General features: G+C 42.7%; 1 protein-coding gene across 1 annotated transcript in view; it reads right to left on the reverse strand.

The window, feature by feature from the left end:
• Positions 1-17,012, reverse strand: part of LOC121607580 (voltage-dependent calcium channel subunit alpha-2/delta-4-like) — a 59,291-nt gene extending 42,279 nt beyond the window's left edge. Inside the window, exons 1-11 of the mRNA XM_041938461.1 lie at positions 16,882-17,012; positions 11,287-11,368; positions 8,340-8,456; positions 7,687-7,746; positions 6,207-6,369; positions 5,950-6,081; positions 4,403-4,463; positions 2,993-3,143; positions 2,468-2,542; positions 1,019-1,108; positions 369-482 (exon numbers count right to left, since the gene is read on the reverse strand). Coding sequence (XP_041794395.1) covers positions 369-482; positions 1,019-1,108; positions 2,468-2,542; positions 2,993-3,143; positions 4,403-4,463; positions 5,950-6,081; positions 6,207-6,369; positions 7,687-7,746; positions 8,340-8,456; positions 11,287-11,368; positions 16,882-17,003 — 1,167 coding nt within the window. The 5' untranslated portion in view covers positions 17,004-17,012. The remainder of the gene's footprint in view (positions 1-368; positions 483-1,018; positions 1,109-2,467; positions 2,543-2,992; positions 3,144-4,402; positions 4,464-5,949; positions 6,082-6,206; positions 6,370-7,686; positions 7,747-8,339; positions 8,457-11,286; positions 11,369-16,881) is intronic.
• Between the last annotated feature and the right edge of the window lie 644 nt (positions 17,013-17,656).

Raw genomic sequence — 17,656 nt, forward strand, 5'->3', positions numbered from 1 at the left:
TGCAGCAACAAGGAAACCCTGTGCTCCCGACTTCCCTCCAGTCTCACTGACCTGTTTTACCTGTTCGACCTTCGATGGTCTTTTTGTTGCTGTGCTGACAGCTGTTACTGTTTGCAGTGTCATCAGAGAAGAATCTGTCACATGTAGCCATGTTGGCGAGGGATTCATCCACACTGAGCTGTAAGCTGCCGTTTAACCATGAAATTAACTGGGTATGTAATAACTGCACTTCATGCAAACACAAACACACAGCCAGGCTCATACTAAAGATTAATTCACTGGAGAAAGGAAGCAGATTTTTCAGAGAGATCCTGGTGGACGCGAGGGGGGTCAGGTCTTGGTGTCTGGGCCTCAGGCCTGGTCCTCACCCTGCGCTCAGGCCAGTTGAACTCCTCAAACACTGACTCAAAGTCCTCCATGGCTCCGTCTGTGATCAGCATGATGGCCTGGTTACACATGCTGCCCTGACCGTTCGCCCTCGCCTACAGATGCACACACACACACACACACACACACACACACACACGCACACACACACGCACACACACACGCACACACACATGCACACACACACACACACAGAGTTTATACAGAGCAGCAGCTTCTCATGACTTCAGTCCACTTGAGTTCGAACACAGTGTGAACCAGCTGTGAGAGAGCACAGTGACTGTTAAGCTCTCTCTGCATCACACTCAGTTCAGCATTTTAGTCCTGCAAGCCTGAATTTTTAGAATTTATTCTTAGAGTTGGTGTTCAGGACTGGATTACCGAGGAGGCAAAGCAGGGCCAGGCATAGGGCCCCAGAACTCCAGGGGCCCGAAAACCTCTCAAGCTAAACACTTTGTTACCTCCTGCAGGAGGTAACAAATTGTGTAAAAACTTTACAAAAGTAATCACACAGAGCTTTGAAGTTTACTTCTATTAATAATCGCATTCTAAAGACGACAGCATTTAGCCACCCACGCATTTATTATTTCACTGAACACTTCTCAGCCTTCGATCATTGAAGGACACAAACCTCATTAAGGATTTTGAAGGATTCCTTCATCGCGTTTTTGATCTTCGCTTCTCCTTTAACATGGAGGTTCTCCACCAGCTGCTTAAAGTGCTGAAAGAGACAGACAGAGAGACAACAGACAGAGAGAGAGACAACAGACAGAGAGAGACAACAGACAGAGAGAGAGAGAGAGACAGAGAGAGACAGACAGACAGAGAGAGACAACAGACAGAGAGAGAGAGAGAGACAGAGAGAGACAGACAGACAGAGAGACAGACAGAGAGACAACAGACAGAGATAGACAACAGAGAGAGACAGACAGAGAGAGACAACAGACAGAGAGAGACAACAGAGAGAGACACAGAGAGAGACAGACAGAGAGAGACAACAGACAGAGAGAGAGACAACAGACAGAGACAACAGACAGAGACAACAGACAGAGAGAGAGAGAGACAGAGAGAGACAGACAGACAGAGAGACAGACAGAGAGACAACAGACAGAGAGAGACAGACAGACAGAGAGAGACAGACAGACAGAGAGAGAAAGAGACAACAGACAAACAGACAGAGAGACAGACAGACAGAGAGAGAGACAGACAGACAGACAGACAGAGAGACAACAGACAGACAGACAGACAGACAGACAACAGACAGACAGAGACACAGACAGACAGAGAGACAACAGACAGAGAGACAGACAAAGAGACAGACAACACACAGAGAGACAGACAGAGAGAGAGACAGGCAGAGAGAGAGACAACAGACAGAGAGAGAAAGACACACAGACAGACGGATTGACAGACAGATAGAGAGACAGACAGACAGAGACAGAGACACAGAGAGACAGAGAGACACTGTTATTGTCAACAGATTGTATTGTAATGTCATGAAGATGTTTTATTTGTCCAGGTTTTAATATATTTGTCTTCCACACAGAGTCCGAGGAGGTGGATGGAATTTCAGAAAGTTCAGATAAATATCATTTCTGAAATTCAGCTGCAGTGTGTCTGTCCAGAAATGTCCTGGCTGCTCTGGACAATCACAGAGCTCATTGTGACAGTCATTATTGGGACTGTTGACACCATCGTTTAACCCACTCAAAATTCCCTTAAGACCCTAAAACAAACACTGAACCCTCACATAAACATTTAAAGACAAAATGTCCTCACGGTCCAGAGATGTCTTCACTGTAAAGGTCTAAAACTCACACTGGTCCTCACAACGATAAGAGATCTGCATAGAAACACACACACAGAGCTCCAGGTGGACTCGATCTGGTTTCTGATGCCACTCAGGGAAGAAGGCCAAGAGCTTGATCTGATGATGACGTTGAGGGTATTCCTGAGTGTGTGTGTGTGTGTGTGTGTGTGTGTGTGTGTGTGTGTGTGTGTGTGTGTGTGTGTGTGTGTGTTGGCTGCTAAGATGCCTCGTCAGCTCTTTAAGCCTCCATGAAGCAGATAATGGTCTTACCTCTCTGTTGTCCAAGTCAGCCTGGACCAGAGTTCCTTTAAAGCACGGCTCCACGTAGCGAACATAGTCCGTGTACTGCACACAGAAGGAGACAGAGTCAGACCCAGACCAGCAACAGACCAGAACCAGGACAGAACCTCCCAGTGCATGTGGTGCAGTGGTGGAGTCAAGAGCTGCAACTAATCGTTATTTTCACTGTCGATAATTTTCTCAGTTAATCGATCAGTGATTTGGTCTGTAAAGACCAAGATGACGTCCTCAAACGTCTCGTTTTGTCAGCTCCATGTCCTGCTTTGACATGAACGACTGAGTCACAATAATCTGATGAGATCAGACAGAACAGCAGAACAGTCACAGGGTACTTTTACTTTACTTGAAGTACATTTTCCTGATTATTGTTGGATATTTTTACTGAACTAATGCATTGCTTTTACAGTGTGGTATTAGTACTTTTACTAAAGTAAAGATCTGAATACTAACAATTGTTTAGCTCGTTGAAGTGTGTGTGTGTGTGTGTTATCTCACAGCGATGACGTTGACGAAGTCGTTCTCTCCCAGCGTGTCCAGGATGGTGTTAATGGTGTGTTTGGCGATGGTCATCTTCAGTCCCTTCATGCTGCCGCTGATATCCACCATGATGATGATGTCTTTGGGAGACGTGGCTGCCTGGATGTACCTGAACGCAGCATAACAGACGCTCGCTGATCATTTCTTCATAAAACTGGACAGGATTTATTCATGGTTCACTTTTTACTGCAGTTTTCAAACAGAGCAGACACTGACAGACCTCACTCACATTACAAATACCGTCAGATATTTAAATTAACTAGGAGACTAAGACACAATTCAGGAAGCTAGAAAATGTGTAAAAGTTATTGGATAAAAAGCCTCCAATAAAAGGCTGCCGGCCTCTCAGGTCAGCAGCTGTCAGCAGAACTTGATTTGAAATGAATAATGATATAATAAAATAAAGATGACCTCCAATGAAACTATGAATAATATATATTTTTTAAAGGCTCATATCTATCCTATGCATTTACTCATACTGTTATTAATCACATTTCTGATATAAACGAGTAAAAACGTGTCACTGTGCGTTGCAGTTTCTCCCAGCAGATGCATCTCCCAGCTCAGCTGCAGTAATGCGTCACGACGAGGCGTTCAGGGACATATGCAGCGCTCTGGTATTATTTAGAAATGCATGAACAGTCACATATGGTGCCATGTGGGCTGCAGTGACCCGGCTAAGGAGCAGCTTATCGTCTTTTCCAGAGGATCAGGACTCTGGCTGGCCGCTGCTCAGCCGACACACAGCCAGCAGCACGGCTGAATCTCAGCCTTGCGCAGGGATTTCCTACCTTTCTGTATTGTACTCATTTCTCCTCTTATATGGCAAACAGACACGTTATGTCACAGAATCCCAACATTAATTCTAACTGCTGTATTTTACTATCAGACTGAATTTGATGTCTTTTTTTTTTACTTCATGCCCATAATGTCTAAACTGAAGCTTCTTCGGTGGTGTTGGGAGCTCTGGAATCAGGCTCATGGCACTAAAATATAAACAGACCAATTCACAGTATCATCCAGTTGCTCACAGCCTCTTTTGTTCTTGGACTTAATGTTCCTGTTTCCGGTTCTGTTGGCCGGTTAACACCTTTATCAACAGACTAAACTTAGCAACCCATCGGTCTCCGTGTTTACGGCAGCGGAGATAAGTACTGAAGATCATTTCTATCTGTAAACTAACAGAGTTTAATAGATTCCTTCAAAGTTATCAGGATTCGTCCTCTGCACACCAACAATATCTACGTGAAATTTCAAAACCATCCATCCAATACATGTTGAGACATTTCCGTCTTTACCAACGTGACGGACTGACTGACCGCGTCGCTGTGTTATCGTTTACAGGTGAGAGTGTTGGCCCGAACTGACCAGTTTCTGTTCCTGCAGTCAAAAGCTGCCACACCGTTAGAGTCCGGAGTCCATTTAATACCTGCAGAGACACATGGAGTCATGTCACTCATGGTTGGACTCATATCAAAAATAAATATCAACAGTTTGACAAAACACAACCAAATTTAGAATAAAACTCAAACGTTCTTTAAAGTCCGACTGAAACTGAAGCTGTTCAACTTATCGTTAACATCATCGAAGTAAACACTTTCATATGTCGTCAGAATTTCTTTTCAACATCATTTTGGGTCAAAACTGACAACTCAAATGTTCACATCTATAAAATGCAGTGCATTGCATTGTGGGATTGTTAGCGTAAACCACTTTTTCGCTCCCTTGTGAAATTTTTGATGGAAATATAAAGAGGATAAATTAGTGCACTCAGTATTCAGACACTCAAAACAAAATAGCAGACAATGAACGTTGCGTCCACTGTCCGCTGCGTTCACTGTCCGCCGCGGAAAGTAAAGACGGACAGATTTTGGACACAGCTCATATCTGGAGATGAGGAGGAGACGTCAGCAGTAGCTTCCTGCCTCAGTGAGACCGTCTGTCGGTCTGTCATCACCGCTGAATGCAAATCAAACACTTTGATTGGCTCTCCATCCACATACACTGACAACAAACAGTACTCTCATTGGCTAATGCAAAGACACCATCATGAAACAAAACAAGTTTGCTTTAGATTCTAATTTTTTCTCAAAGGAGAACAGAGGGATCAGCAGGACTTTAAATTTGTATTTGCGAACAAAAATCAGCTCTTCTCGTGAAAGAATTAGGAATAACTATTTCAGATGCCGATTGGTTGAATATTTGGAAAACTCAACAATCTACTACATCCCCACGTGCTTGGAGAGAACATTGTTGGAAGAATGTCATTAGATTTTTTATTACACCCACTGTTAGGAGTAAGCATTTGTCTACACAACAACCATGTTGGAGACAATGTGGAGTAGTGAATGCAAATCATTCATATATATTTTGGTTTTGTATTGGAATTTCGCAATTTTGGGGAGATGTTCACATGACTATTGTCAAGATTTTGGGCTGTGATATATCTAAATCGTGCACAATGTTGTATTTTGGTTGTTTTACAGCTAATACTATATTGAGGGAAGATAAATACTTGTTAAAAATTATGTTGGCAGCCTGTAAAAAGGCCGTTACGAGGAAATGGCTTAAAACTGAACCACCAACACAAGAGGAATGGCTGGAAATTGTGGCGGAAAATACAACATGGAACAATTAACCTACAGAATAAGAACTCAAGAGGAAAAATGTCGAGAGAAATGGGAGAAATGGACATTGTTTACATATCAATGACAAGCCGAGAGGACGAACTGATGAACTTATTAAAGAAATTGACTGATTTTGTGGAGACAGAGCAATCCAGACCCTTTTATATGTTTTTGGTTTTATGTGTTTGTAAGTTTACACCTGAAAATTAATAAAAAAAAAAAAAAAAGAAAAGAAAAAAATAAAAATAAAAAATGAGCTCTTCTCCCAAAGATGAATCTTGACCTCACCGGGGTAGATTCTGAAGAAACCGGTGGAGCTCCCAAAGTACTGCCAGGTGAGCGTCGGATCCTTCTGGAAGTTGCTGATGAAGACGTCGTTTAACGCCTCAGAGTTGTAGATGGCATTGAGGATGTTGGGATCTGCACACAGAAACACTCAGAGTCAAACCAGAAGGCAAAGCTGAACCTCACAGGAGCTGACGTGCACTGAGGAAACAGTGCGAGTGGACGCTGCTAACAAACACACGGTGCCGTCGACCTCTGACCTTTGTTGTAGACGTTGGTGGGAACCTGGATGTCGCTCTGCTGCGTGTTCACCAGCAGGTTGTTGAAGTGTTCGTTCTCCTCCAGGGGAAACTCTCCGCCCAGCTCCACGCTGTTGCCGTCCTCGTCCGCCGTGTTGATCAGCATGGAGTTGTAGTAATCAAACTGACAGGAGACAGGAAGACGACATCCTTTTAGAATAAGATGCTGACTTTTAGAGCCAGAATAACCAGTCAGGTTGAAGTTTCCATCTACGTCTGTCCACACTCAAAATATCTGCAGTGAAGACTTTGAAGGAGTTTAATTAAAGGTTTTCAGTGTATGTTGGTGAAATGGACGTTCTCACTCTATTAACATGTATGTTTCCAGTGAATAATGTCCAGAGAGAAACATGCTGTCTACCCTTAGAGACTATTTGTCCAGAGGACTGACAGAGAGCTTCACCACATGGTGCAACGACAATCACCTGAAGATCAATATCAGCAAAACCAATCAGCTTGTGGTGACTACGATGCTTTAAATATGGACGCCTGAGTCATGGTGAAGAATAATGGACAGAAAAGAGCTTCTGCACAACACAATGATGTCACAGTGAAGCTGACCTTTGACCTTTTGGATAGAAAACAGCATAACTTCATCATTTTATCCTCTGAGACATTTGTGTGAACTTTTGTCATAATCAGAGTGTGAATTCTTGAGTTATGGCCAAAAATGTGTTGTGTCACAGTGACCTTTGACCTTTGACTACCAGAATCTAATCTGTTCATCCTCAAGTCAGTTTTAAAACTCAGTTTGATGTATTTTGTGTGATGCAAAATAACAACATACACTAAATTCTTGACATTTCATAGGTTATTACATAATAATCATTTAATAATCATAACCACAATTTGAAATAAAGGTGAAAAAGGAAAATCAGCTGCTTCAGGACACAGTTTGCTTGAATGCAGGCAGCTTGCTGTTAATAAGCTCCAACTACTATTTGATTGTTGATTTCTAGAAACAGCTCAGAAAATCTGTGTTTGTGTCACAAAGATGAGCTGAGAGCAGCATCACACAGATTCTACAGTAACACATGAACAAACTTCCTGTGCTCCAGCGTGCTACGCTCATGCTTTTATTTCCTGTGTGTCGTTTCTGTGCTGCAGTGTCGACCCAGTTTCCTCACAGGATCAGTGAAGTTTGACCTGATCTCAATTCAGGTGTGAGCCGAAGCTTTAAAGCTTCAGCCTGCTGCAGCGTCCACTGCTGACTGGCCGGCAGTTACCTCTGAGCTACACGCAGCTAGCATGCTAACGTTAGCATTCCACTGAGCCAAAGCACACCTGAGGCTGATAAATCACATCTTTGACCAATTAAACTGTTGATGGATTATCAGACGTTTACAAGTTTAATTTCTCTGCATGTTTTTCAGGTTTCAGTGTGAACTAAAAGGAATAAAAACAGCTGCCTGAACTATAACTCAAACACATCTGCACCAACCTCTAAAGAAGCGTTGAATTCGTGGTACAGATCAGCGTCCTCTGCAGACTCTGCTAACCTCTGGGACAAGAAACAGACGAGAAGAAAGAGAGAACACAAAAATCTGGATGAGTCACACTGAGTGAAATGGAGAATAAACACAAAGCGTACCACGTGAAGGATAATCTGTCCGAGTGGACTGTTAACATCCTTTAATACAGCGGTTCCCAACCTGTTTTAGGATTGTGAACCCGTAAAATGAAGTAATGTCTGATTCATCATCATCTCAGGTTATGTAAGAGCAAGAGCTGTGAGCAGCCAGAGCAGCTAAACCCTGAAAACCTTCACAGACTGTTGCATCTGAATGTTCAGTACTTTAAAGCAGAGTGAGTATAACAGCTGAATGTTGTGTTCTGTGGCGCTGGAGGAGAAAACAAGCCTGAAGATGAGTTTGAAAGATGTGGGTGTTTGGGACAAAGGAGCTAAAATGACACCACTGAGTTGCATTATGGGAAATGCAGGCTCCAGTGTGTAGGAAACTGCTGCTTCAGTGTTGATCATCTCTGTCTGTCACTCCACAGAAGTGTAACACTTTACTGGATTTAATATAAGCGGCTGTTTTATAGACGGGTCTGAGCAACACGTTTAGGTTGAAGAAGCCTTGGTGTGCTCACCTTCACAGACTTCATCTTGCTTCCCAACATTCGCTCGATTTCATCAGAGTAATCTTTCACCAGGTCGCCTCCGTCCAGCTCCACAATCTTAATGATGGGCTCCACATCCTTCAGTTTCTGAGAGGACACAAAACAGATTTTAAACGCCTTCAAGGAAACTAGACGTTTCCATGAAGAGGAGCCGAGTTCAACTTCTCCCCCAGAGGACCAAATGTCATTCATCTTCCATTATCAACATTATGACAAATGTCAATATTTGTTTTCTATATTTCTCATGAGCTGTGAATGATCCAAACAGGTGGAGCGTTCCACATCTTTCCCACTTTTTAGTTGCTCCTGTCACAACTTGTTTGAAACGTGTTGCTGCATCAAACTCAGAATAAGCAGAAATTACAAAAAAAGCTGATGAGCTCGAACAGTAAATATATTGACTTTGTGCTGTTTTCACTTTAAATCAAACAGGATCCGTACGTGATCACATTCTGTTGTATTTGTCGGCGTCTTTGTGGAAACAGGGTTATAGACTTTCAGTCACTGAATGGATGTCACGTTGTTATGTTTTTGATATTGTTAAGCTTTTGCCGTTTTAGAGCCATTTTAATTGTTTTTCTGTTTGTTGCTGTTTATCTGCAACGGTTTTGCTTCAGTTTGCATTGTAGGTTACATCTGTCTATTATTTCATACGTGGAGTCATTTCAGTCATTTAGTTTATTGATTTTAAACTGTTGTTCGTTTTTATTGTCAGAAGACTAAAGACCACTGTGTGGATCCAAATAAAGATTAAAGATCTTTAATAAATACAGAAAACTCACTGTCATTAAATTGGGTGATGTGATTTGTTAGATCACTTGTCTTGTTTGTGGCATGGATCCAGGCAGTGATCCTGATCTGATTTGCTTTATTTTGGATGTTTCCAAATAGTGACTGAAGCAGGTGAAGCAGCGACACTGATCCCATGCTGCTGGCAGATCACGTTGTTTTGAACAGACTGAATCAGCTGCTGGATGCGGGGAAGCATGTTGGTTCGTACAGCTCGACTCTCTGAGGTAATCGGGTCACTTTCTCTGGATCAAGAAGCTGGAGGTGGATCAGCCAGCTGAGCGAGGAGGCACAGCCCAGCCTGCTTATTTACACTCTGAATCACTCGATTAAGTCATTCGCTAATTCCAATTAGTCCAAGCAACCCACTCACTGAGGTGAATACATGAGCAACAAAAGCCAAACATTTAGTGAAACCTCAGTGGGCGTCTCCTGTCTTTGATCTGCATCCATTCACCCAGAAAACAGGCTGACGAAGCTGGACCGTAGCTGCTGACTGCTGGTTTATAGAAATACAAATTTCAAAATAAAAGACTCTGCAGAAACAGACTGTAACATGGCTGCTGTACATGTTGGGCCACACGTGTTTCTGATGGGATGCTTTGAAGCCTCAAGAAATTGGACTTGACTGTAAAGAATCACTGCTGCGTCCGTCTTCAGGGGGAGTTTAAACATGCAGACGTGGCCTCAAACAGAAGAAACAGCTGCTCAGTTCTGTTACAACACACAGACGCTTCCACTCAGTGAAATTTCACTCAGTTTGGGAAGAGAGCATGTTTGTCTAGTTGACATTCAAGGGCCTGAAAACCTATTTTCTTAATCAATTTCTTACTGTGATTGTCTCTCGACGTTAGAAGAGTTTAGGGACGTTCTGAATTGCTTAACAGTCTGATTCGTATATTTAACTCAAAGCTGATTAATGTCTGACATGCTGAAACATCAGCTGCTAATACTAAATTTGACACACCTTATTTTTTAATGAGCTACTTGATCAATTTTTTTACGTCTTGCATCACGATGACAAAAGAGAAGTCGTCTCACTCTGCTTCCAGCTGCAGAGAGAAGTTCAACCCTGTCTTCATGTTACTCACTGAATCAACATTAATCGGTGATAGCTGGTATGAACCGCTGCTGAAGTGATGCCAGCGTTGGATAAAAGGAGAAGCTGCCACCTGGATGTTTTGTACTTTATTTGCCTCATTTTAGCCGATAAAATTATTAAAAATATGTTAGTGTTCTTCTCACAAACGCTCTCATCCACAACAAGAGGAAACATGAAAACAAAAGCGTTGAACCAGAGTCAGAAGATACCGCGATGAGTTATAATAGGGTGGATTTCCTTTCCTCGCTAACGTCTGGCTGGTTTGCTCTAACTACAGGAGGTGGTTGTGTTTTTGAAAGCAGACAAACTGCAGACTGCCTGTGATAAATCTAAATCTGACAGATAAATGGATGAATGTCTAAAATCAGAACAGGCCACAAATCCTGACGGCGGTAAAGAGGGCTCGGTCCTCAATCTGGGCATTACCATGATCCCTGTGTGCGTGTGTGTGTGTGTGTGTGTGTGTGTCTGCTGCCTGACAAACACAAATACACTGACGCACACAAACGCTATCACACACACATACTGCTCTCGGGAAAGTTTCCCCACCAAAAAGTTTTAACACCGGAAAAGGCAGCTATTTTTCGTATTACTATTTTTTGCATAACTGCATGAAGTCCTAAAAGCCGCTGGAGCATGTGTAGGCAAGCTGAGGGGGGCTGCCATCCCCCTTTTCAGCAAAATGACCAAAATGCCTCCCCTTGTTAAGATGCCACCCCCCCATCTCCATGCCGTTGCAGCACAGAGTTCAGGAGCAGAGGGCTTCGTTCCTGACCATGAATCTGAAATATCAGCAGTCTACCTGTTTCAAATTGAATTCTGGGAAATGTAGGAAACCACTACCTGAAAACAGAATTATACTTTCTGTGTCTACACAGCTGTGAAGCATGTGGACCACTCGCAGGAAGCTGTGAACACTTGTGGCTTCACTCAGAGAACAACATGCTCTGTATATATTTGCACTCTTCCCTCCTTTGTACTGCATCTGCTGCAAAAACCTGTTTCACTGATTCTGACTTCATTTACCTTCTGCAGCAGTAGAGAGCCGGAGTATTTGACGGTGGAGTCTCGAAGCTGAACGGAGAACACGGACGCCCACTGCTGCACCCTGAAACACAGACAGCACAATATGAATGTACAGGGTACAAGAAATATATGAATAATTAAAATTTAATTAGCATCTGTGCACCACCCAAAAAAAAGGACGGCAAAGGTGTGAAGAACAAGCAGAAACATAGAGACTATAAAGTCGTTTTAGCGTTTGTTTGAACGTGATTGGATGAAATGCTTCAAGGTTAAATTGTAAAGCTATATGCTCTTATCGTATTTATAAAAGTAGTGATGGTGGTAGTAGGGATGTTAACTTTGACTCACAATTTAATAACAGTATATTTGCATACAGGTAGCAGCACTAGCATCAAACTAACAAACATAAACGTGTGTAAACGGTCTGTATGTTAGTTGGGTTACTTTACTTTTACTTTTACTTTACTTTTGGCTGCCTGTTGCCGTGGTGACGCCGTGCATCAGTGGTGGGTTATGGCAGAAAAAGGCTGTTAAATATGACAGTGATGAAAGAGATTTAGATAATCTGTTCTTCATGTGGGTCACAGCAGAGAGCTGCAGGTGTCTGCTCAGCACACACTCACAACAACACAGAACAGAAACACAACAGACACACACACATATACACGGGCACACGCAAGCATGGACAAACACACACACATGCATGCACACACTCACACACACGCACGCACGCACGCAAACACACACACACACACGCAAGCATGCACAAACACACACACATGCATGCACACACACACACGCACGCACACACACACACTCACAGCAACACAGAACAGAAACACAACAGACACACACACACACACACACACAGACACACACACACACGCACGCACACACACACACACACGCAAACACACACACACACACACACTCACAGCAACACAGACCAGAAACACAACACACACACACACACACACACACACACACACACACACACACACACACACACGGCTGCAGGTGTCTGCTCAGCACACACTCACAAAGAGAACAGAAACACAACAGTCCTCGGTGTGAGGCCCTTTTAGTTGCCTGTTCAGAATCTTGGTTCCTCATGTTTAAAGTATTGTGTGTATTGTGTGTGGTTAATAAAGTTGTACTGAATTGACCTGAACTGAGTGAAACACCTGCACACTGTCTCACTTGCAGCACTGCAGCATATTAATTTAGTCGTTAACAATGTATTTCTATCTTACCAGACGGGGACATGAAGTCGACACAGTGAGACGAATGTGATTTTGATGGGAGCTGCACATCGAGCTTAAACATAGCTTTGTATACAGCGTGAATACTGTACATACAAAAAAACCCCACATATTTAAATGTACCAGCTTACCATAATGGTACGATTATAAGCCCATGATTAAGATATCAGTATTAGACTAAACACAGAGCGCTGTGGAGAGCTCTGATTGGACGATGGGGCGGAAACAAAGGAGCGCCTCCTCCATCTGCAGGTTTGGGTTCAGGTTTGTCACATTTGAGCTTTTTGGGTGTGACACGAGGACAAAAGCAAAGCATAGACTGTCCCCATCAGGACTCAGCCCGGTTACATAAAAGCTTCATAAAATGGACTGAAGGTAAAATGTTTTCACAACCAGAAATATGATGTTGCATTTAAGATCATTTTCCATTTTTGCTAACAAAGATCAAAATGTTCAGAATATTTGGGTCCAGGTGGTGAAAAATTACACATACAGGACGAAGACAGTGTGAAGTCTCTCTCTCTCTCACACACACACACACACACATACACATATACACTGCCAATTTACAGCACTGAAGCAGGACAGCGTGTGCATGTTTGTGCTTACTCAGCAGATAAACAGCGGCAGAGTTTATTGATCCATCTGTTCTGGACATTAATCCTTTCAGTGCGCGCGCACACACACACGCACACAAACACATGCACACACACACGTCTAAAAATACATTGTAGGTTTTTCCAGGTTTAATTATATTCACATAGGAAACTCTGTTTGGTCTATTCATAACTGTGCCAGTAAACATCAGCTCTCTAATTATATTCACATAGGAAACTCTGTTTGGTCTATTCATAACTGTGCCAGTAAACATCAGCTCTCAGTCAAAAGCAGAACTTTCACTTACAAAATTAATTTCTTAGTTGTACAAAAACACAAAAACCTGTTCAGAAACAACAAAAACTTCCTTTTTTCTTTTCTCCATTTCTCCCATTAATGTTCCCCAAAAACGAGCTGTGATTTGTGACTCAGAGCTGCTGTTTTAGCTGCAGCACAGGATTTACATAATAACAGGAATTACTTGCTTTAGGACGTGGCAGGGTTATAGTTTTTGTATTGTTCTAAATACCTGGAGGATAATTACAACAGTCTCTCATTGGCCATGTCGGTGCTTGATGCAAAACTAATGATTCATAGAGAGAGTGAAGTCTGGCTTCATCTGCAGGTCACATTTACACGTTTTATCTGTTGCTCCATTAAACTGTAAGACATTCAATCGAAGGCTGATAAACTCAGAATCAAACCTCTTGTCACAGTTCCAGATCTCCAACCGTCTGTCACCAATTTTAACTGCAAATGTCTAAAAAATTCAATCGTCCATCGAGATCACCTCCAAAACCTAATCAGCTGATCCTGATCCATCTGAGGCTGATCTGCCAGATCTGACTGGACACACACAGACGGACAGAACACAGCCATCATCTAATTTTGTAAGTTACAACCAACAGAAAGAAGGTCAAACAGTCAGTAGTGCAGACGGCGACCTGCAGTGACATAATGAAAAAACAAATAACCACCTGAATCTACAAATGTGTGTCAGACAGAAGGTTAGAGAGGCAGCGTCGAAGGTGAAAGCCACAAAAACAACTCAAATATCTTCTCTTCTTTTTACAGTGCAACTGGTTTCTGCTTGGAACACATTTAACCTGCTTTTTAGCCCCAGCTGACCAGGAACGAGTCTGAATTGTGGATTTGATGGTCGCTGCACTCACAAGACAACTCAATGCTGTTATCGGTCTGAACGCAGTGCAAAAATAAAAAGCAGGCTCAAAGCGACCCACATGTGCCAACCCATGTGGTTCAGATTGGGTCCGCTTGGTCAAGGTCACCACTGGCTGCAGTCAAGGTTAAAAAAGACAGGAACAAACAGCAGTCTCCTTTGTTAAGGTTACTTGATTTGGTGACCCGAACATCCAACAAATGTCCTCCTGTTGCTGTAGTTTAATGACGTAACTCCTGACAAACACATTATATCATATTCACAAAACTACCGGAGGTCCTGCGTTTAAATTCCACTTCCACAGAAACTAAAACCAGTCATTTGCTCTTTGTACGATTTCTGTGCGAACCAGGTGACAAGGTGGCGGTCTCTGTCCGGGCCTGCAGTGGTCAGTCGGGTGGTGAATGTGGGTCAGGGTAGAAGGTGACCGGGCTGACAGGGGGGGGGGGGGTGGCCACACAGATGGTGCATGAGGGCGTGTGTGCTGCAGGGAGCTGCTGCTGCTGCTTTACTCTAACGCTGCCTGACAGGGTCATGCTAATCAACGTATTAGTATGAGCGACTACAACAGGAAGGAGACAACAATACTAACCGGACAGTCTGACAGGTGAATTCTGGGAAGTGAAGTTTAAAATGTGGATGAAAGAACTGGGATGGATTTTTTTTAAAGAATATAATTTGATTGAGATTCTGGTGATATTTCTCACACAAAGTTGCTTTAATGAAACGTTGATTAGCTCGGAGTCTCTATCAATGTCTTAATTAACTCTAAACTTCTTCTTCTTCTCACAAATGTATTGCACATTTTTCTGGTTCTTTTGACTTTTTAAATGTGTTTTTTTAATTTTTTTTTAGGTTTAAAGATAGTGATGTTTGAAGTTCAGTTCCTCTGGGTTAATGAGTTTACTTTGTGTTTACAGTCTGACTAAAAACAGCTGTTTCAGTGTAATATTCCCTTTCCCTCTGAATAAAGTGTGTGGATATTTTATTGTGTCTCACTCTGTGACAGGTTTTTTTCTTTCTGGAAAGTGAGGACGTTTGATTTCTGTCTGAGGGTGAAGACTTGGTGTTTGGAATACAGTTTAACTTGAAGTTAGGGCTGAAGATGCAGCTGCCTTCATTAATGTTAAATTTTAACATTGAGCAGATATGAGCTGATTTAAAGCAGCTGTAACCCCAGCAGGAATAATTTCTCAGTGTGTTTTCATGAACATCCAGAGGGAATAAGTTTGTCAGCTGACTGCAGTTTTCCCTCAGGATTTGCATGGAAACACAGTGCACTCTGGGAGTTTGTTGTGTGAGGCTTAATTTATCTTAATCAGGACGGCTTTCTACGAGCTTTACATCCACACACACTGACGGTCACACTAGGAGGTGCCCAGTACAATGCTTTGCTCAAAGGCACATCAACAGCAGAAGCTCTACCTGGCTCACATTAATGGGACTGTTAACAACAACCTTTGTTTTTTTCCATATGAGGCTGCATTATGGACCAACTGCTGCATAAAGGAACAAGATCTCAAAACTGTCCACATGAGCTGTTGGAGGTTTAGCTGTCAACAATTCATTGGATCAATTTAAAGTCAAACCTAAATCACTTTTAGTTGTTGCTTTTTCATTCATTCTCATGATTAAACCAGAAGAAAAAGGTCTGAATATAATATCAGAAATACTCCTTTACTGCCTCAGCTGCTGTGTTTCATTGACTTCATCTGGCAGGCTGAGCACCGGCAGGGCAACGACAGACTCGTGCTGTAGCATTAGCTTACAGGCCATGGGCAGACAGTGTGTTTTTAGTGGTGGTGAAGGTAACCACACCAGCATCAAAATGGACAAAAAGTGACTTTTGTGGTATGTTTACATCCTGTTTAATGTGCTGCATCTGAGCAGCTAGCTTAACTGGCTCTCTCTGCCATAAACGGACGTTAGCAGTGCACTTTTCAACAGCGAATGTTAGCTCGGTGGCTCGTTAATCAAGCTAAGGTGATGTGTTTATCTCTAGATGGAGGAAAATGAAATATCTATATTAGCACACAATTAATTCCCATATTCAGCTGTCAAGATTTACCACAAAAACAACAATAAAAATTTGCGGTGAATTGATTCCACTTCCAGACTTTAAAGTTTAGAGTTTAAAACTTTAAACCTTAGTGACCTGCACGTCATTACAAACTCATGTCGTGCAGCCAAGCGCTGTTCAAACCAACAGAAATTTATTATAAATTCTTGAGGTGATCACAATGTTTCTTAAGATACCAGATGTGTGTCTAATGTTGAGATGTATCTAAACTGATGCATGTTGACATGTAGAATATAATGTACATGACCGATGAAAAGATGCGGTCTTAAAAAATACCCTTTGAGCTTCAGCATACTTAAGGGTGAAACATGAGCACATTAAGGGGTTAAATCAATTTAATCACTAAAAGTTAAAAGTTCAGCTTTTTGAAAAAAAAAACCCTGAGCATCCGTGTGCGATTGTACATGTGATATTTTTTCTCCTGCAGGAGATGGAAGCTGAGAGCTCATCCAGCAGAAAAAGTGAAGGATACTTACGTCTCCGGTGGGATCTTCATCTGCCCCTGAGCTGTAATCCACAGGCAGAAAAATCCCAGAATCCCCAGGAGCCTCCTCATTCCCGGTGTCCTGCCCTCCATCCTGCTTTCAACTCCCAACATCAGGCTCCTCGCAGCTCGGACTTTAAAATACTGGAGGCAGTTTCACAAAGTGGGATCAGCTCTGAGCGTTCAAGAGGATCGTTAAGAGTTTGTAGGAAACGGCTTCCTCATGTTGGCTAAAGCAAGCAGAAGACAGCGACCACAGCGGTGGGCTTTGGACCCTCAATGATTTCCGTCATGCCTGGATAAACCGGCGCTGCTGAAGGCATCTTCTCACCGCTTCCTGTTGTAGCTTCTCATCCTCTTTAAAGACACTTCCAGAAGATCTTTGGCGACTTTAACTGAGGTAAAATCTAGTTTTGGTACAAGAAGAAGAAACTCTTGGTCCTTCTCACAGACGCCATTGGAATAACCTGACAGAAAGAAGTTTCCTCTGCACCTGATTCAGGCTCTACAAGGTTTTTCCAGGTGCTTCTAGGTTGTTCCTCATGAAACCAGGACTAAAAAATTCTCTGCTTTGTACATATTTAGGCAGACATATCAGCCGGCAGTCTGCAGCAGATTTTGCAGCCGTTCGCCTCCACCGTCACCCAATTTGCAACGTAATCCACTTGGATTAAAACTCCTCTTCCCCATGGAGCGAGCGAGAGAGCGAGAGAGAGAGAGGGGAGGGGGAGTGAGGGGAGGGATTGGAGCAGGGGATTGGACAAGAG

Source organism: Chelmon rostratus, chromosome 6, assembly GCF_017976325.1.
Source record: "Chelmon rostratus isolate fCheRos1 chromosome 6, fCheRos1.pri, whole genome shotgun sequence".
NCBI classification, from domain to species: Eukaryota; Metazoa; Chordata; class Actinopteri; order Chaetodontiformes; family Chaetodontidae; genus Chelmon; species Chelmon rostratus.